The following is a 19,694-nucleotide window of genomic DNA, read 5'->3' as shown; positions in this document are numbered from 1 at the left end:
CACTATCCCCCAGCCAGCCCTGAAAACACAGACTCAGGGAGAGCTGAAAGTGATCAAAGAGATTATAAGCAAATAAATAAAAGGTAAATGGCAAACAGATGGAGACATATGTTACTATTAGTGCCATTTCCAGGGCTGACCCTCGTTCTGTTATCTTTAAACTTCCTCTTTCAAACAAGCTGTCTAGATAGCATTATGCTAAAAATAACCAAGAACAGTCTGTTGTGCTGCTGCACCTACCACCACTGTGGGAACAAGTTGTGAGGGGCTGACAACACAAACACATCAGTGTTTGGTTTGTCTGGCTCAGTCACCAGCTCAGGTTTCCCCTACTGCTTCAGCAGCAGAACTTGGGGCATGGCACAGCTGTGTAACCAAGCATCACCTGAAAATGAAGACAAGTCCCCTTCGAACACAAGGCACAGAGACACCTTTACAAAGAAATTAATGATAAAATGGGTACTGGCAGGAGCTCTCGTTACATCTCACTCGCACCAGCTCCAGTATCAGCTCAGGATCATTCTGCAGACCACAGCTGTTCCATGGCAGAGGGGAAGCTCCTGGCACAGCAGCAGGAACACTGGCACAGCTCAGCTGTACACACTGATCCTACGAGGGTCAAGCACACTTGACTTGGCCCTGTGCTAAGCAGAGGCACAGCAGCACCACACGCTGCTGTCACACACGCTGGTTCCTTGGGCTCCTGCACGGACCAGGAGCTGCCTTTACAAATGTCAAGCAGGGCCCCAGGTGCCCCCAGTCAAGGCTTAAAACCCTTCTGCAATTTTCAACAGCCAAGTGAACATTCAGGCCCAACTTGCATTAATTTTTTTCAGAAAGAATTTTACTTGTTTTATGGGGGATATGCAAGCCCCCCACACAGCCTGGTGTGAATACAACATGTACAGATGGGACCTGTAGAGAAGGGCAGCCCGACAAGCTCAGGACAAAGTTCCCAGGAGCTGAGCAGCACCAGCTCCACAAGCAGCAGACCCTGATGGCAGCCTGCTCGTGGTCCTTAGCTCTGAGCACTGCTCTGAGCAGGACACCTGTGGCACTTACAAGGAGGTCACCTGTGGCACTTACCCAGCCAGCTGCATCAGTGCACTCAGATCCACATGAGAAGAAATGGGCACAGTGTTAGAACAGAGCACCATGGTGTTATTGTTGGGTTATTGTTATTCTGGATTGTATAATTCCATATTCATTTGCTTTTAATTAATACGAACAAGCTCTTTCAACTGAAGTATTCTCCTGCTTCCCCATGTCTGCAGTAACACTTGCTCACTGCAGCACCAGGCCACTGAGATAAAGGCAGGGAGCTGAGGATGTGTCAAGGTTCTGAAAAACTGGGAACTGGCCAATTCATTCTGACATCTGAGCTGTGCAAACAGACGATGTGCAGAGTTATACCACCACTACCTGGATCTCTGACAGATGTGCCTTTTCTTCCCAACCTCAAAAATATTCTTTCAGAATAGAACTGTAAAAGAAGTCCACATAAAACTCACCAACACAGGTGCAATGAAGACTTTCCCTCAAACTACATCTCAATCAATCCCACCATGCCCAACAACAGTAAGCCTACTGCAGTTATTTTCTGCTTATTAAGGCACCCATGAAACCTATTTTAAATATTAACCATTTGGGCACTTGCCACTTCCATTCTTATTGTAATGGGCTGCATATTTATAAACGTGTCTGCAAGAATCAATCCACCACCTGACAAAAAATATTCAACAGTTCAGAGCTAAAAATTCACCTCTAGACATTGTCATAGCCGAGTCCAGATGCAGTTCTGCAAGCCTGGCCGGGATCATGCATAGAAATTACACTTAAAGGACTATTTCCAGTTACTGTTACCATCAAGGTTGTAAGTATGATGCATGGTGGCACAAGAGTGATGAGACAGAAAGATGCCAGAGGTCACAAACACTGAGGTATGTCTCCAAGGATCAGCAACAGACTTGAATCCACATCTTCTACTGCCTGTTGTCCAAGCCCCTCTCAGCCAGCACTGACCAACAGTGTGGCTTTGATGAGCGCTCTCCAGCCTATGTAAACCAGATGATGATGCTCATAAACAGCTAACAAATTACACTAATTAGCCTCCATGCTGGAAGCTTCATCAACATGACAACAGACCAGGGAGAGAGCGGAGCACAGAGGGCTGCATGGCTGTCCTGCTGTACTTGCTCCCTTCAACCAGAGCTCATCCTCACTGCCAGCCTGATGACTTCCACGAGTACCAAAGTCACTGGGAGACGAGGCAGCCAGGAACACCAGCACAGGAGACTCCAGAGGTCAGGGGTACCTGCACACACAGCTTTGCGTACAAGCCACAACACAACACGCAAGGCCGATCTCAGAGAGACCCACTGACTTTACTGGGAGACATCCCACTCACAAAACCTTCCCAGAGGCTCCTTCCACCCCCCCCTGTGGAGGGTAAGCGGCTGGGAAGCAAGACTGGGAAGCCAAGCTGAGGAGAGCAGTGCCCTGTGGGGCTTTGCTGGATCAGCAAGCCACATCACAGCACCCACCTGAGCTACACGCTTGCCCCAGCTCCAGTGACAGCAGGTCTCCGTGGGTTTGGTTGTGGTACCCGAGAGCAGGACAGCCACAGCCTCATGGAAGAGGACAACCTACAGCCCCACTCACCTCCACCCTGTTTTCAGATGCATTTCCCGACCTCCAACACCCTCCAGCCCTTTTATTCCTCTGACGGTGGGTCACTGCTGTTAGGTCAGACACATGGTGGGCAGCTCAGCAGGACCCCACTCCCTCCGGGCCAGGGATGCCCTTCACGGGCAGAGGGTGCCTGCCATGCAGATGCCGGTACCCCTCACGGGCCAGAGGTGCCCCTCACTGCCCCGGCTCCGACACCCTCCCCGCCGCCCCAGAGGCGAGCCCGGTGCCGCGGCAGCGATGCGGGGACCGGGGGCGGTGAGCGGGGACCGGGGGCGGCCGCCCCTCCTCGCCGCAGAAAATGCAAGTCAGCGGCGGCTCGGCGGCCGCAGGCGCCGCTCAAAAGTTTGGGGGGAGGCGCCGGGCCGGGAGCCGCGGGCGGGGTCCCGCCGGTCTCACCTCCTTCTGGCGCGGGTCCTGCGGGTAAACGTCGGGCGGCCCGAGGCGCGGGCGCTTGAGCGGGCGATGCTCATAGCTGAGGAGCCCGAAGGCGGCCATCATCGCTCATGTTCGCGGGCCCCGAGCGCCGGGAGCGGCGTGGGCGGCCCCCCGGCTCACCCCGCGCCGGGGGCGGGCTGCGGGGCCGGGCGGGGGCGGCGCGGCTCGGCCCACCCGCTCCGCATCTCCCGCGCCAGGTGCCGGCCGGGCCGCCCCGCACCGCGCCGGGGCTGGGCTGGGCTGGGCTGGGCGGCCGCGGGGGGACCCCCGGCTGCCCCCGGGCCGGCGGGGCCGAGGCGCTGGGGCAGCGCCCGGGGAACGGAGCGGGGCGGCCGAGCAGCCGCAGGGACGCGGCATCCGCACCCTGTCGCCTCCCCCATCTTTAGCATCGTCGTTGTAGCGGAGAAACCAATTCCTCGGGGCGGCGACCGCCCGCCCGTCACACCGCCCCGCAGTCCCCGCGCTCCGGGGGCACGTTCCGCCGCTGGCTCCCGGCAGCAGCGCCCGGTCCCGGTCCCGGGCCGAGCCGCCCTCCGCAGCTCCCGGCTGGGGAGGGGAAGCAGCAGAGACCCCACTTCCCGGGTGAAGCCTCAGCGCCCTGAGGCCGAGCGGAGGAGCTAGGGCATTCTCCCTCTCTTCCCTGCTCGGGGGCTGAGGGATCCCGCCCCGCTCCCGGAGCTACCGAAGGGCTGTGGGGACGCGCGGTGCTGCTCCGGCAGCAGTGACCGCATCCCCGGGGGCTGCAGCCTCGGCTGGCCCTGCCTGAGTCCCTCCGGCCGCGGCCTTCCAGCTGCCACTGGGCACGCTGCTCATCCCGAAGGATGCTCCCAGGGGCCCATCTGTACCACCCGAGTGGATCCACTGATCCCAGCGGGTGGGGCAAGCAGGGCAGGAGACGCGATGTCAACAGAAGTGCAGTTTCTGATTAACGAATCTTCAAAACACAAGCAATATAACATGAAAGCGTCAGGGCGCCCTTTTCCAGCGTCAGTGGACGTCCCACACCTGCCCACCTTCCTGGCGGGGCTGCAGCCGCGACTACAGCCTGCGACCGACCCTGCTCCACAGAACACCTTCCCGCCGCTCAGCAGAGCTGTCCTCTCCGCAGGTGCTGGAGCGGTGGGTGCATTCCTCTATCAGATTTACAGTAAGAAAGCACGAGAACTTCTCCCCTTTCTACCTAGTACTTGTGCCGGATCCTCCCTTTGTGCTACATCTCCCGAACAGTACAAACACAAGGTTCTTTGGAAATACAAGATTAGATAGTGGGTTGCAAATAAGTCTAAATAAAATTAACAACCATACTCTCCAAATGAGCTTATGTAGCATAGACAAGAACAGGCAAACCACACGTTTTAAAAGCTGAGGTTGACCTAGACAATACCAATAGTCATACAATACCAGTATGGTACTGGCCTACACTGTCTCATATTTGTTAACACATCTTCTACTACATCTTTGGTTACTGAATTACTTTCACACATGCAGCTGTGTTTGCCAAAGGCAAGGACTAACAAATCTGATTCCTCTAAATAGGCATTAGCTTAAAAAAACAAAACAAAACAAAACAAAACAAAAAAAAAAAAAAACAACAAAAAAAAAACCCAAAACCAAAAACCACAAAACAAAACAAATCAACAAACCAAAGCACTAAGTTGATCTGGTTGAGAAAAAAAACAAACCCTGTGTTTACTGAAGTCCCTGGCAGTTAGTAGATGGATGCAGACAGTACCTCTGGCCCTCACTAAGCCTCCAAGTTAGCCACACTTCAAGGGATGGGTTATGTTATGCTATGACTTAGCTTGTGTGAAGAGCAACCAGATACTACAGAGGGGCCTCCTGGCTGGGCAATACCTCAGGAACAGCAAAAGAGAAATATACCCAAAAGAGGAAAAAAAAAAAAAAACAAACACCAAAACCAAAAAAACCAGCACAGCTGGCTTTAGAAAAAAACCTGGAAAAATAAACCTTTTGAGAACTTCCATTATGGAGAGCAGATAATCAGATGCACCAGGGAAGCCGTCTCTGAACCCCCCGCTCCCGCGGGGGCTGGGACAAGCAGAGCACTCATCAAATTACAGAGATCAGTCATCCTAAACCCTCGCTATCAAGTGACAGGAGATGCACTGAAACTCTCCGCGAAGCTGTACGGAAGGGGACGGGGAAAAAGACTCTTTCCAGCGTTCTCCAGTCAGTGCCTGCCCGTGGCTGGGCTCTGGGGCTCCGGAGAGGCTGCAGCTCTCGGGGCAGGGCTGGCCGGGCGCGGGGGCTCTCTCGGGGCAGGGCTGGCCGGGTGCCCGGGGCTCTGAGCAGCTCGGCACCGCCTCTGCCACAGCCGCGTCCCGGCGGTGCCCGGTGCCACCATGCCAGCCCCGCAGAAGAAGCTGATCTTCTGCACGGCCGGGGTGCTGAGCCTGGCCTGCGCGCTGGGCACGGCGGCGGCCGTGGGCACCCAGCTCTGGGTGAGGGGCACGACCCTCTGCACCACGGGAGCGCTGCTCGTCAACGCCACCGGCCCCGAGCTGCACAAGTTCATCGGCGAGATCCACTACGGGCTCTTCTCCGGGCAGCGTGTGCGGCAGTGCGGGCTCGGGGGGAGACCCTTTCAGTTCTCATGTGAGTAGCGATGGCGTTTGGGTTATTTACAGCGCGCTGCTCACAGCGGGGCAGCGGGACGGGGCTGCCCACCCGGGACGGGGCTGCCCACCCGGGACGGGGCTGCCCGCACGGGACGGGGCTGCCCGCACGGGACGGGGCTGCCCGCACGGGACGGGGCTGCCCACCCGGGACGGGGCTGCCCGCACGGGACGGGGCTGCCCGCACGGCCCCTCGCTCGGACACCGAGCCCAGCAACACGGGACGTGCCACAGAGCAACGCTGCCCTTACAGTGCTCTGGTCCTCAGAACCAAGTAACTTATTTTCTGATGCTAGTAAAGCCTGGCTAATGTCTTCAAGAATCTACATTGCAGTTACACAGATATCCACATTTCAAAATATTTTATACTGTTACTTTAGAAAAAAAAAAAAAGAATATTTTGGGGTTTTAATTAACCTCTGCCATCTTTTTCTGTGTCAACATTACACCCTCTGTGCTGTCAAGAATGAACTAAACCAGCAGGGATCTAATGAACGAGCTGGGGCACCGGCTGCCCTCGAGAAACAAAGCAGCCCTGAAGTTCTCAATCTGCAGCACTAATTGGAAGGGCTGGGGGAGGCTGGCTGACTGGGTACCTGACGCACAGAATGTCAAAGCATTAGCAATGGCTTTGCTTTACGTTCAAAATCTATTTGTCTTCAAGGATAAGATCAATAAAATGATCAAGTGAGACCTTTGCATCCAGCAGCACGTGGAACAAGCGGTAAGGAACAGCCCACTGCTGTGTGCACAATGTGTCAGCCGAAGTTACTACAGCAGACAGCTTATGAGCTTCTGCCACAACAGCACTGGCAAATTGCTCACGCCAGTGATTGAATGCTGGGGAAGGCTACCAGATTAGGTACCAGAAATTATTTATTATGTAACAGTTTCCCAAAGTAGTGACCAAGTTAATTTTGTGTTATATTAAGATTTGCTGTCTCTAAATTCCATCACTACTCTGTTTACACAGCTGAAATTCCTCCTCAGTCGCTTTGTGTGCCATCACCGCGTGCAGACATTTCACCCTGAGTGAATTTTCAAAGAGGTTTATCCAATCCCAAGGGATTGGGAGACTATTGTGACCCAGGGCTGGCCCAGCCACCAGCAGCACAGGAGCTGACACTCATCAGGGCTCGGTCAGTGACAGCTGGAAGGGGACAACCTGCAGCCGAGGCAGGAGCCTTTACCTCAGAGAGCACTTAGTGCAACAGGCTGATCCCGCTCCCTGGGGCTGGAGCAGCCCCATCCCATCGCATCAGTGCCCCAGGAGCTCGGCAGGAGCACTCCAGAAAGCAGGACAAACACACACAGTACATAGCCATAGCTTAATGCACTCACTGCACTTAAGCATGTCTGAGGAGATCAGAAAATAGGCTAAATGATTTAGTTCCATGCTTGTTCCCATTAAATGCTCCCCTCTGACCACTATATCTCTTTTAATTATAATATGAATTTGCTCTGCCAGCAAACCCAGTTCAGATGGGGAAAGCTTCTGCTCCATTTGTTCCTGCTCATTCCCATCAGTTTCTGGGTCAGCAGTTCATTTTCTAAAGGTTGCTGCCACACACAGGTTCATACAGTGTTTTCCTTTCAAGACAACATTGCTGCTAGATTTAATTTTTCCTGGTATGTCACATATAAAATTTCAATGACAAACAGCTCTAGATGCAGGTGCCATGGGAAGGATTCCAAACCATGCCATATATTGTTTTCTTAAAATAAACAATACAAAATTGTATTATTAAATCCACAGTTCTGCGTGTTTTCCCCAAACATAAGTAGTATCACAGAACTAATGCTATTCCTTGTAGGAAATCTGCACAGGGAGGCCCTGGAAAGGGGTCTCAGGTCTCCCTGGAGCCTTCTCTTCTCCAGGTGAACCCCCCCAGCTCTCCCAGCCTGGCTCCAGAGCAGAGGGGCTCCAGCTGTGGAGCAGTTTGCTGGTAAAGCCTTTACAAGGAGAAGTAATTGATGTGAGGCATTATTACCCCATGGATCAGGAGCAGTAAAGTGTATTTCACTGTTCCTTCCACAATACTTGTTGTTGCCAAACAAACAGGAAGGATTAAAAATCATTCTCTCATGCTCTCTGACTGACTGTCCCCCTACGCCCTAGCCAAGCAGGATCACAGTTTGAAATAGTAGCTAAAAAGCTGCATAAAAATATTTAAAATAAATTATTCCTGAATTTGTGCATTCATAATCACAGTAAAAATTCATTTCCAATGTCACATCCTTCCGTGGGACATTGTAAGCATAAATGAAAACAGGAAGTTTGTTTCTGGATTTATTTTCCCCCATCCCCAAAGAGGAGGTGGTGGCCAAGCCCATAATACTGGGGGGTGAGAGCCCTCTGGGCCACCTCACAAGGCAGACCTGCCTCCACAGATATGGATTCCCACTTTTTTTCCCCAAAATATCCTATTCATATTAAGGACAAAAAACCAAAATACCACCTCCAGGAAAGGGAGGAGAGGCTTCCCCTGGAGCTTTCTTTCCTGACCAGTCTCTGCTTCTGAGTTTCACAGAATATTTCTGCCTCAACACATCCATGAAAACCCGTTTCTAGTTAATAACTTCTTTGGTTGCATTTAGAAGAGCAGGATTAAAACAGCTACCACAAACCAGCAGGAACCCCCCCAGCCTGATTTCAGAGACAGCTTTGCCTAATGTACATAATAATGTTGTTGTTTTGTTTCCAGTTTTTCCAGATTTGCTCAAAATTATCCCTGCAAGTATCCATGTTAGTGTCATTCTCTTCTGTACAGTACTGATCATCTTTGCTCTGGTGGGAGCAGGGTTCTTCATGTTCAATGCTTTTGGCAGCCCCTACGAAACACTGCACGGTCCTGTCGGGCTGTACCTCTGGAGCTTCATTGCCTGTGAGTATCAGCAGCCCTGTCCTGCCAGGCTGACTCTGCTCTGAGTTTGCTACTCACAGTGACCCATCTATTGCCATAGGAGGGTTGAGGACTGTGGCTGCATTGACTCTAAACCAGCAAAGTCAAGGCAGGCAGGAAGACTCTGCTGTGTAAAATCACATGTTCTCTAAATTGGAGTTAAGAGATACAATGGGGAAACCCCCCCAAGGGCAGGTGGCAGGATGGGGACAGTCAAGCTGCTGCAGAAAGGTGCACAAGCCCCAGGGACACAGAGGTGGTGCTACATCACCGACACCCAACACACAGTCATAACCAGGAACCAGGTGAAAAACAACCAAAAGATGTCAGTGGTGCAACTGCTCCCACAACAGGAGGGTTCCAGACAGTGGAAGTGAGGTCACCCCTTAGAGCAGCATGGCCTTGCCAAGGACTGAAGGGCTGAGCAGGGTGTGAGGGTGGTCTCTGAGAGCCACTGCCACCAGGGATAACAGAGCACCCCTGTCCCTCTGCCCCCAGGGGTAACAGAGCACCCCTGTCCCTCTGCCCCCAGGGGTAACAGAGCACCCCTGTCCCTCTGCCCCCAGGGGTAACAGAGCACCCCTGTCCCTCTGCCCCCAGGGGTAACAGAGCACCCCTGTCCCTCTGCCCCCAGGGGTAACAGAGCACCCCTGTCCCTCTGCCCCCAGGGGTAACAGAGCACCCCTGTCCCTCTGCCCCCAGGGGTAACAGAGCACCCCTGTCCCTCTGCCCCCAGGGAGGGTAACACCCACTCTCCAGGCTGCTGGCTTGGCTGACAAGTAGGTTTACCCTGACTTTACAAGGTATTATATGTTGCAATCATAACTTAATAAAGGACTTGGGTATGTCTTTAGATGTGCAGACAGCTCCGTTATGCTCAACGGGACAATGAGTGGCTTAAAGCTGAACAGGAGCACGGATATTTTGCTGGCTCGGGGCACTAAAGCAGCCATGCTCAATATTGCTGGTCCTGAGCCTAATTCAATTAGAAAAGCTTACCAATTTCAATAGCCATTGGCTTGGATTCCAAAAATAATCCCTGTTAAAGCTAAGTTACAGTGGCCACAAGAACACTCTGCGTGTGGTCTTTGGCTGTGGCACACACACACACACACAGCATGACTGAGGGGTTGCCAAGGTGACAAGCATGTCCCCCTCCCTTTCAGGTTCCTGCGGCTGCCTCATCATGATTCTCTTCTCCTCAGAGGTGAAGATCCATCACCTTTCAGAGAAGATCGCTAATTTCAAGGAGGGAACCTTTACATTCAAGACTCACAGTGAACAGTTTGCAAATTCCTTCTGGACCATCCTGGTTTGCTCCCTGGTGCACTTCCTCAATGCCCTGCTAATCCGATTTGCTGGGTTTGAATTTCCCTTTTCAAAATCAAAAGATTCAGGGAGGATCACAGGAGCAGTTGACCTGATGTATTAGAATTACAGGATTTAACAACATTTCAAGCAAAGAGATTTGTCACTACTACATCAACAACCACCAGATGTACCAACTTGCAAACAATTAGCTCTGAAGAAGGTAAAACAAAAAAGATTTCAAGTAAGCATCACTATAGTGTATGCAGTGAACAAAGGAAGACATGCTGAATGGTAATGTCTGGATGGAAATGCCCTCTTTCTTGGGGTAAGGCCTTATTAAGACATTTGCCTTTTTTCCAGTAAACTATCTGAAAAGTAGCTGATATGAAGAAAACTAGAAATCTCAGTAGCATTGCACAGGGTCTGGAAAGTCCAATAGATGGTTTGCAGTAGAGACCCACACTCACCAGCAGCAGCTTTGCCCTTCAGCCCTGGTGGAAGCGAGGACACAGCTGTGACCATGCCAGGGAATGAGGACGCACAGCAAACTCAGACACCCAGCGAGGGACAGGACAAGGCCCGGGCTCTGCCCTGATACCCCTGGCTCCAGCTCACACACACAGTGCTCGGCAGGAACAGGAGCTACAGCGAGTGGGGGGTAACACCCAAACACCTGCACCCACCACCAGCACTCTGACCTGGCACCAAATGCACAGCAACAACACTGTTTCTCTCCATAAAGCTCTCTTTTGGGGTTTTAGTTTTAACAAACCAAACTGCTCTGAGCCCAAAGTCCCAGGAGCTCTGGTTACCCCTCGGTCGCTGCAGCTCGGTGACAAAGCTGTCCCAGCAGAGCAGCACTCGGGGAATGTGCTGCATGATCCTGCTTGCCTCAGGGAGGCAGCTGGGCTTGGCACTGCCTAACAACCCCTCTGCAGTTCATCAGGCAAAAGGCGTTTAGGGAGTGAGCCCAGGCACCTTCACCTCCCATTGCCCCCTCCCAGAGCTCCCAAGAGCCCTGCCCGGAGAGCAGCCCTGCAACCCAGCAGCCCTGCAAACTCTTATCAAATAACAACAAACCAAGTCAGAACCTTTGGAAAGGGCAGCAACAACACAACAGACAGGCTCCCTGGCACACTGCAGCTCAGCAGGGACTAAGGAAGGAACACGGCAAGGTCTGGTGCAGGAAGCCAGAACAGACGGCCACAGCAGCCCTCACACCCTGAGACATCCTCAGGTCACTTAAAACAACAGACCCTCCCGCAGGGACAGCAGAGCCAGCCCAGCTGCCGACGGGCTGAGCCGGGAGCAAAGACTACCCGCACGGGATTACCCGAGTGCCTTGGAGACGAGCTGCTCCTCACACGACACAAACGGCGCTCAGAGCAAACACGAGGAGACAGCCCCTGCCCCAGCCACCTATTTATCTGCGGGGCTGTGCCCAGCTGTGGGTGAGGAGCAATCCCGCCTGGCTGCAGGTGAGGAGGGATCCCACCCCGCGTCCATCCATCCCCCGGGTGCAAAACGGGCCCAGATATCTGAGCCCTCTGCACTTCGGGCACTGCCAGCCAACGAGGCCTCACTCACTTCGATGCCTTTTTTCGTACTTCTACAGTGAATGGCAAAACACTACTGGGTTCTTGTAGGGGTTTGTCAGCTGCATCCCCGCTACCCAAACACTTTCCCAAGGCAGCTCTGCCCCTGCTTCTCCACGGATTTTGACAATGTGTCAGGGCTGCTGCAAGTCACCACGACACCAACATTTTTTCATAGTTTTCTTCTTAATCCATATGCATATTCTTCCTAATGGTAATGTATGTTCTTAATATATAATTTGTATTGCATCTCATGGTCTTGTTTACTACACAGCAAACCCAAACCCCTCCCTTTGCTGTGCAGGCAAGAGCAGCCCCGCCCCGGGGTCCGAGTGTCCTCACCGGAGTCACTCAGCCCCGCTCCACTGTCCCCGCCCCGCTCCCGAGCATCAGCACGGCTGTTGTTTGCCTTCAGTTCCTAAGGAAAAACACTTCTTACGAGCAAAATAAAATTGTGACAGTATTTGTGTGTTTGACCGACAGAAGTGACAGAGGGGTTCCCTGGGGGAGCTCCAGCAGGGACCCCGGGCCCCCCGTCATCCATGAAAGTGCCCCTGCTCCCGCCCCACACTGGAAAATAGCCCCGCTCCCTCTCCGCTTTGGAAAACACCGCGTCTCCCGCTCCATGCTGGAAAATCCCCACCCTCCTGCCCCCCGCTCCTGCCGCCGCCCGCAGGCAGCCCCCCCGAGCAGCCCCGGCAGCCCCCCGGCTCTCCCGGCATCAAACACCGATGCTGCGGGCACAGCGCGGAGCGGAGCGGGCCCCACGGGCTCTGCCCACGCTTCAGTCACGGGGGGGCGGGCGGGGGGGTCGGTGCCGCTCGGTGGGGGGGTCAGGGAGCCGCCCCCCAGCAGCGTCAGTGCTCCCATCCCACAGCATCGCCCGCAGCATCGCCCGCAGCATCGCCCGGAGCATCGCCCGGAGCATCGACCGGAGCATCGACCGGAGCGCGGCGGCTGCGATGGGTGACAGGGGGGCTGAGCAGGAGGCTGCGATGGGTGACAGGGGGGCTGAGCAGGAGGCTGCGATGGGTGACAGGGGGGCTGAGCAGGAGGCTGCGATGGGTGACAGGGGGGCTGAACACGCCGCGCCGACGGAGCTGGAGGAGATCGCCAGCAGAATCTCTGATCTGAACAAATGGAGAGAAATCTTTAGTTTCCGTGGGTAAGATTTTTATTCTAGTTTTTTATCACGTTTTTAATTCCAGGTGGTTATTTAATGTAATTTTTAAAGTTATGTTTTATTACAAAACTCATGTGCCAATGACAAAAGGTCTTTGTGTACTCCATAATACAAGTGCTACAGCTCTTCCTTTGTTCTGGAGTTGTCTTCTGACTGGACTCTGGTTTCTCCATATGCCAGCAATGCCTCTGTTGGGGTTTTTAAATTGTGCTTTATTTACCTTTTCAGCTTGGAAATCAACAATACAATTCATCAGGTAACTCCTTTCCAAAGGTAACATTTGGTGTTTGTCTGGTGGGTTTTGGGTTGTCCCACTGGGTTGGCACATTGAGGAGGTCACACATCCATACCTGCAGCCCAGGTCTCTATGAAGATTCATTTCTCCTGCTGCTCCTTTGAGAAACAGGTGTATTCTTCAGGTATTCTGAAAGAAAGTCTCCCTTATCTAAATCAAAGGGGCAGAGCAGTCCAACACAAACTAACCTTTCTGTCTAAAATTAGTGGTTTCCACAGTCAGTTTTAGAACACAGGAAGAAGGACAACAAGCTAACACCTCCAAAATGCAAGTATTTGGAAAACTTGCTGCACCCTTAGGTTGGGAGGCACTGAAGGGTATTCTCTGTAATTCCCAGTGTTACTCCCTGCTCCAGTCACTAGCTGGTGGGGATGTGTTGGGAATGCCCGAGAACAGCTGGAAATCAAGGGCACCCATGTTCCAGGGCAGCACGTGTGTCTCCCCTCCCCGCCAGCCCACGGCCGGGCACTGTGCCCACCCCTGGGAATATTAGGAGGGAACTTCGGGTGCATGAGAGCAGCAGCCCTGGCGTGATGCACCGTCTGCTCCTCTCCTTGCAGCGAGGCCGGGGCAGAGCCGGCGATGGATCACCCGGAGCTGGGGAGCCCCCGGGGCCGCAGCCCCCCTCTACCGTCCCCCAGCCCCTCCTGCTCCCTCCGGGCACGGGCGGCCGCCGCCTCTCCCCGGACACGGCGATGGTGAGCTGCCTGCCTGCTGAATTAAGCATGAGCTGTAATTGAATCTCCTGAAGAGAAAGTCTGGGAGCCTTTCCCGGCATTCGGGCGGCTGCGGGCTTCAGCCTGCTGTCCCCTGAACAGGGCATGGGATGGGGATGCATTATTTATGAGACTCTTAACGAACACGGCTGCAACGCAACCTTAAAGCTGATCCACAATAATTCTCTAGAGAGAACCAGTCAAATGACAAGGGGAAATGTTTACCTGCACTTTGGGGCCTCCCTGACAAACAGCCTCAGATGGGAGTCAGGATCATGGAATCATAGAATCGTTTGGGTTGAAAAAGGCTTTTTACACCATCAGTGAGCGATTCCAGCTCCTGTCGAGTGCCTGAGGGCGCTGCTGCCGGTGCCGCTGTCCAGCAGCTCGGAGGTTCTGAGGGTGATAGCAGTGCAGGCCTTCCCCAAAAAGTGCACTGTACCCAGACAGAGGTTATTACACACTGTGACTGAGCTTCACTGGAGTGGCCGAGTACTGAATGAAGTCCCTGACTGAGCCCAAACATCCCCTTTGCTCTGAAGCTGTGAGGTCTGACAGTGTGACAGTGCTGTGAGCTCACCCCACCTGCACCCCGAGACCTCCTGACCTTACAGGTCACCCCCGTGCTGGGACCTGACCCCCCCTCTGGCTCTTCCTCGGCAGGGGCTGCAGAAGCTGCTGTTTGGGAACACAACCCCCCTGTTCAGCTGCGAGTGGGCAGCAGCACACTTCAGGTTCCGCCAGCCACACTCTGACCTGGCCTACGCGCTGCAGGCAGGAAAGGTAAAGTGTCACACAGCAACTGGCACCGGCTCCCCCCTGTCTCAGACATGCACAGGAGACAGCAGCCAGTGCTGGGAGCCTCAGCAGCACACACTCCTGCCCCCACATCCCTGCCCCACACACATCTGCACCCCAACACCCCTGTGCCCACACCCCTGCACCCCACACCCTACACCCCTGCCCCACAGCCCTGCACCCCCACCCTGCCCACCTGCCAGGCCCAGTGTTCCCCACCGGGCTGGGTGCAGGGGCTCCAGCCACAGCCCCCTCACAGCCACAGCTGCCCTCACAGGGGAGCCTTTGGCCCAAGGCTGGAGCAGGATGGATGGCCTGGAGCCAGCAGCTGGCTGCAGGACAGGCTGTGATACCCTTCTGTGAGAGGTTCACACGGGAGGGCTCAGGAGGGGTAGCAGGATGCACAAAGCAGCAAGACTTTCCTGTTTCTTTTCCGAGAATTAGACTTACCTAATTCTTCCTGCTCCACCTAGACATCCAACAGGTGAAGTCACCTACACTGTCATTTACCGAAGGAGTGAGGGTTTTTTCTTCTTCCTTATTTATCATCACAACACTGCACCCAAAAAAGCAGAAGCCCAAGATAAACACTCAAATTGTAAATCCCCTAAATCACCTGGAGGCTGAAACGCTGGGTACAACCACAGGCACCACTCCCTGCATTCCAAGGCTCTCTGCTCCCAGGAGGTACCACAGCCCTGACCCTGAGCATAGCAGGGAGCAGGCACAGGCACCCCCATGCACAGCCTCCCATCAGCCCCAGGCTGCCTCGGGACACTTGACCCTTTGCTGTGAGACTAGAGGGGAGAAAAAACAAACTGTGGGGCTTCCAAGCACACATGGTGTCTGGAGCTGGGTGACATTCCCTGGGGCCGAGCACTTCAAGGGAGGGAGGGAAGGAGGGAGGGCACCCATGGGACCCCTGCTGTCCCCAACACACAGCCAGGGCCACCCCACAGCTTCCTCTCCATGAGGGCTTTCTGTTTTCCTACTGGCCAGGGACTGCTGGGAATGGCATCTGCTCCTCACACAGGGGATTTGTCTTTCTGTCCCTAGGGGGGAACGAGAGCAGTTCTGATGGCTGTACAAGCACACATCATCACATACCTGCTCTTCACAAGAGACACAGAATATACTCACCTGGACAGGTAAGATGCTGAGCCTTCCCATGGGACACACAGGAATTATTTCCTTGCCTTCTTTGGACTCAGGCAGACCAGCTTCTGGGTTCAGCCAAACCAGACCCAGGTTCAGGTGTGCAGCTACAGGCGGGGGTTTGTACCAGGGGAGAAGCCTTGGCTGACCCCTGGGCAAGGCTTCTTCCCACCAAATCCTGTGGTTTGGGATGGTGGCACATGCCCCCCCCGGTGTGTCACAGCCCCCGGTGTGTCACAGCCCCCGGTGTTCCCGGCACAGGCTGTGCCGGATCGGGCGGCGGGAACAGGGGCAGGCCCTGGCCGTGGCCCTGGCAGAGACCCTGTGGGCAGCAGGAGGAGGTGGCAGAGCCGTGGTCTGCCTCACCACCACAGCTGGCCCCGCGATGCCCCGCGCAGGCTGCAGAGCAGACGCCTTCACGGACAGAGTGAGTACAGAAACGCCTGCTGCCAACAGAGCCTGCCTTAAAGACACCTTTGGCCTGAAATGTAGGATCTCTAAACCTGCTCCCTCACTTATGGGGCACCAAAGTGGTGAGCTCCCCAGACCCAGGTCCCAACACAGCCCAAGACACACCCACGTCACGGCAGGAGCTGCTGCTCCCCTTCGTCAAAGGCCGATCTTCCTCCTCCTGCAAAAACAAGAATCCAGTTAGTGTGAAACTGCTCCCAACTCTCTGCAGAGCCAGACCCCAGGGCTGGGCAAGGGCAGAGCAGACCCCTGCACTGTTCTTTCACTTGGCTAAAGGAACCACAGGATTCAAAAGCTCAGCTTTTCTATATAATTCACATCTCCTTTACACCACCTTCCCCGACAGATCCGGCTCTTTGAGTTCTCGGAGAAAGCTGCAGCTCAGGAGTTCATCTCCCACCACGTAAACTGTGTAAGTGGGGATATTTGCTCTATCCAAGTTATTTTCTTGCTGAATTACATCTTATTTCCCATTCAAATCAGACCTTTTGAGGGCAAGTGCCACCATCAGCAGGATGTGGTGGTAACATACAGTAAAGTTCATGGATCTTCCTTTGGGAAGAGATCCTGCTCCCACTGAAATCCCTGGGACTTTAGCCACTATTCCAGCTCTCTCATCCCACAAACACTGGGTAAATGGGACAGCATTTTGTATTTCACTGAAATACAAGATGTGATTCCTTGCAGCCTCAGCAAAAATCTGGGGGAAAAAAATGTACAAAACCCATTTAGCCAATAACTGGAAGTTTCTTTTTTTACCTGATCCTATTCAACAAAATTAGTTATAAAATCTTCCTGAAATAACACCTTACTCACCTGGCTCAACACACTCACCTAAGGCTGTATTGAAGCAGATTAATTGTTTTAATTAAACATGATTTACTGGCCATAATTTCTTCCCTGTGATCCCTGATTTCTTTTTCCAGTTCAGGTGTGAAGGAAGCCATGGAGTGATCCTATTTTTATACAGTTTACTTTTCTCTAGGACACTTGAAAGGTATATTTCACTTTTTAAATATTTTCCTCTAGTTTGGTTGCATCTTCTGAAATGGCTTTTCCTTTCCTCCCTTTCCCATCAGCCAGGCAGGGACATGCAGCATCACTTCCAGCACCAGCCTGGCACTGCCCTGACATTCTGTGTTTGGCCCTACAGGATCCAAGAGGATTTGGGTGACACAGCTCCTCTGTTGAACGTCAGTTCTGGAAATGTCACCTGCACAGAGGTAGGATCAGCTACAATCCACAATCAAATGTTTCCCACATTTGATTTAGGAGAAAAATTCTCTCTTTTTAATCCAGAGAAAAAAAAGCATAAGGTCATATAAAAATATTTTGCAAATTTTAATCATGGCTGTGCATGCAAAAAACAGATGATGATGGTGATGATGATGGTGGTGACGATGACGATAAGAACAATAATAACAAAAAAGCCACCTGCAGCCTGGCGTCCCCCTGCTCACGACAGGCACGACAGAGCTGGGAGTGGGACCCCACCTGCCAAGGGCGTTTGCCCCGGTCCCCAGGGTGTGACCCCGGGCTCTGTCCCCGCAGGCCGTGCTCAGCCTCCTCCTGACGGGACGGGCGAGCCCCCGGGAGCTCGGCGGTGGGGCCGGGGAGGCCCGAGGGCAGCGAGGCCCGGTGGGCTTCCTGCGCTGGGAGCGGGCGGCGGAGCGGCAGGTGAGAGCGGCAGGTGAGAGCGGGGCCAGGGCAGAGGGACCGCGGTCCCCTCGGGCTCCCAGGGCTGCCCTGCCCTGCCCTGCCCTGCCCTGCCCTGCCCAGGTGAGCCCCGCGCTGCGCACCCCCCGCCTGCCCGTGTGGCTGTGCGGCGTCCCCGGCAGGCACGGCGTCCTCTTCGGCACCGACCCCCGGCTGCTCTCCCACTGGAGAGCCGAGAGGCTCTTCCACCTCCACTTCTACAGCGGGCAGCAGGAGCAGACCCGGACGGCACACCTGACGATAGGTACAGACCCGGGCTTGCCGGGGGGTGAGCTGTGGGCGTCACAGACCTCTGTCCCTCCTGTGCTTAGTACTCAATAGAAAGTTTAAACACACCATGAAGCAGGATTGTTTCATGATTAATTCAAAATTTAAACGACCTTCTCTCCAGCTGTTGTGTTTTCTCCACGGCCAGTAACCAAGCCCCTCACAACCACTCCTCATTCCCCCACCAGTGGGACTGGAGAGAGAAGCAGGAGAGTAAAAGAGAGATAAAGACAGATTAACAGGGAAAGCAAAGGCCGTGCACACAAGCAAAGCAAAACAAGGAGCTCATTCACCCCTTCCCATGGGCAGGCAGGTGTTCAGCTCTAGGAGAGCAGGGCCCTATCCTGCAGAACAGTTACTTAGAAGACCAACCCAAACATCCTCCCCTTCCACCTTCTTCCCCCCACTTGTACTGAGCATGATGTCATATTCTCTGGAATATCCCTTTGGTCAGTTTGTGCCTCCTCCCAACCTCCCATGCACCCCCAGTCTCCTTGCCAACATGGCCTTGACACTGTGTAAGCTCTGCTCAGCAAAACCAAAAACATCTCTACATTATCAATCCTGTGTTCAGCACAAATCCAAAACATAGTGCCATACCAGCCACTGGGCAGACAGTTGAATCCACCCCAGACAAAACCAGTATGCCAACGCAGAGAGGCTGGCACGTGGGGGTCACCTTCCTGCTCTCACCAGCTGACTGAGGCTGAAGTCTCTGTTTTCCTGCACAGCACCAGGTGCCACCACAGCCCTTGTGTTTCCCCCCAAGTTCCACGTCCCACCCAGGAAGGGTGAACTGCCCCTGTAACATCACTTGGATTGTGAACCAGGCTTTGTGCTTGGGGTGCAAAATTCTTGTTTCTCTGCCACCACGCACCACTTACCTTCGTCAATGAATGCCTCCCTCGTCCTCGCTCTCCTTTCACTGCAGCAGGTAAAGTGATCAGAACCTTGGAACAAAGGGGTAAATCTGCAAGGAAAGGTGAATCAGGATCCACCATCATGAAACCCAGCATGGCCACAGATATTATCTGTGCATCTGCTCAGAAAACAAACATGCAAACAGCACCCTCGGAATTTCCCGGGGGGCCAATGGCTCCAGGGCAGCCCCAGCCTGGGAGCCCTGCCAGGCTCCCCCAGCTCCCTGGGGCAGGGCAGCAGCACATCTGCACCCATGTGGCTGCAGAACCTTCTGCTTTTAACCTTCAGCGAAACCTTTTTGAGGGGGGTTGGGGTTTTTTAGACTTTTTTTTTTAACAGCATTTCCTCCTCAGACACTCACTCGCATCACTGGGAAGAGGCCCCAAGTGCAGACGCCTGCAGCCCAGGGAAGAGGTGCCCAGCCCTGGAGATGGCAATCAGGACCAAGTGGGCAGGTGCCACTGTCAGCTGGAATGGGACAGAGCCCTTCTTCTGAGGAGTGAGCAGGATAGACCCCTGCTCCTGAAGAGTGTTGGCATCTCCCGTGCGCTGCCAACTGCTCTGGTCACTGCAGCGTGGAGGATAAAAACAGCTCCCCAGA

General features: G+C 53.9%; 3 protein-coding genes across 5 annotated transcripts in view; 2 read left to right on the top strand and 1 right to left on the bottom strand.

The window, feature by feature from the left end:
* MED12L (mediator complex subunit 12L) overlaps positions 1–3,318 on the bottom strand; it is a 99,625-nt gene extending 96,307 nt beyond the window's left edge. For both annotated transcript variants that reach the window (XM_051781971.1, XM_051781972.1), the window contains exon 1: positions 3,088–3,318. In XM_051781971.1, coding sequence (XP_051637931.1) covers positions 3,088–3,189 — 102 coding nt within the window. In that variant the 5' untranslated portion in view covers positions 3,190–3,318. The remainder of the gene's footprint in view (positions 1–3,087) is intronic.
* Positions 3,319–5,258: 1,940 nt separating this feature from the next.
* CLRN1 (clarin 1) lies at positions 5,259–12,087 on the top strand. Of its 2 annotated transcripts, none has more exons than XM_051781571.1 (3): positions 5,259–5,742; positions 8,534–8,647; positions 9,832–12,087. In XM_051781571.1, the coding sequence occupies exons 1-3, from the start codon at positions 5,490–5,492 to the stop codon at positions 10,095–10,097; spliced, it is 633 nt and encodes a 210-aa protein (XP_051637531.1). In that variant the 5' UTR covers positions 5,259–5,489; the 3' UTR covers positions 10,098–12,087. The 2 variants fall into 2 exon arrangements, with proteins under 2 accessions (XP_051637531.1, XP_051637530.1); XM_051781570.1 differs by having other exon boundaries at positions 8,468–8,647.
* A 473-nt stretch (positions 12,088–12,560) lies between these two features.
* MINDY4B (MINDY family member 4B) lies at positions 12,561–19,694 on the top strand. The gene is made up of 12 exons (XM_051781293.1): positions 12,561–12,736; positions 12,983–13,010; positions 13,610–13,747; positions 14,429–14,548; positions 15,620–15,711; positions 15,980–16,145; positions 16,536–16,601; positions 17,116–17,186; positions 17,343–17,412; positions 17,741–17,866; positions 17,969–18,149; positions 19,447–19,694. Exons 1-12 carry the CDS (start codon positions 12,567–12,569, stop codon positions 19,587–19,589), a joined length of 1,371 nt encoding a protein of 456 aa, XP_051637253.1. The 5' UTR covers positions 12,561–12,566; the 3' UTR covers positions 19,590–19,694.

Source organism: Manacus candei, unplaced genomic scaffold (assembly GCF_025592945.1).
Source record: "Manacus candei isolate 608988 ecotype Guabito, Panama unplaced genomic scaffold, ASM2559294v1 h1tg000015l, whole genome shotgun sequence".
NCBI lineage: Eukaryota > Metazoa > Chordata > Aves > Passeriformes > Pipridae > Manacus > Manacus candei.
The sequence above is the reverse complement of the archived record's forward strand: the minus strand, read 5'-3'. Positions and strand labels throughout refer to the sequence as shown.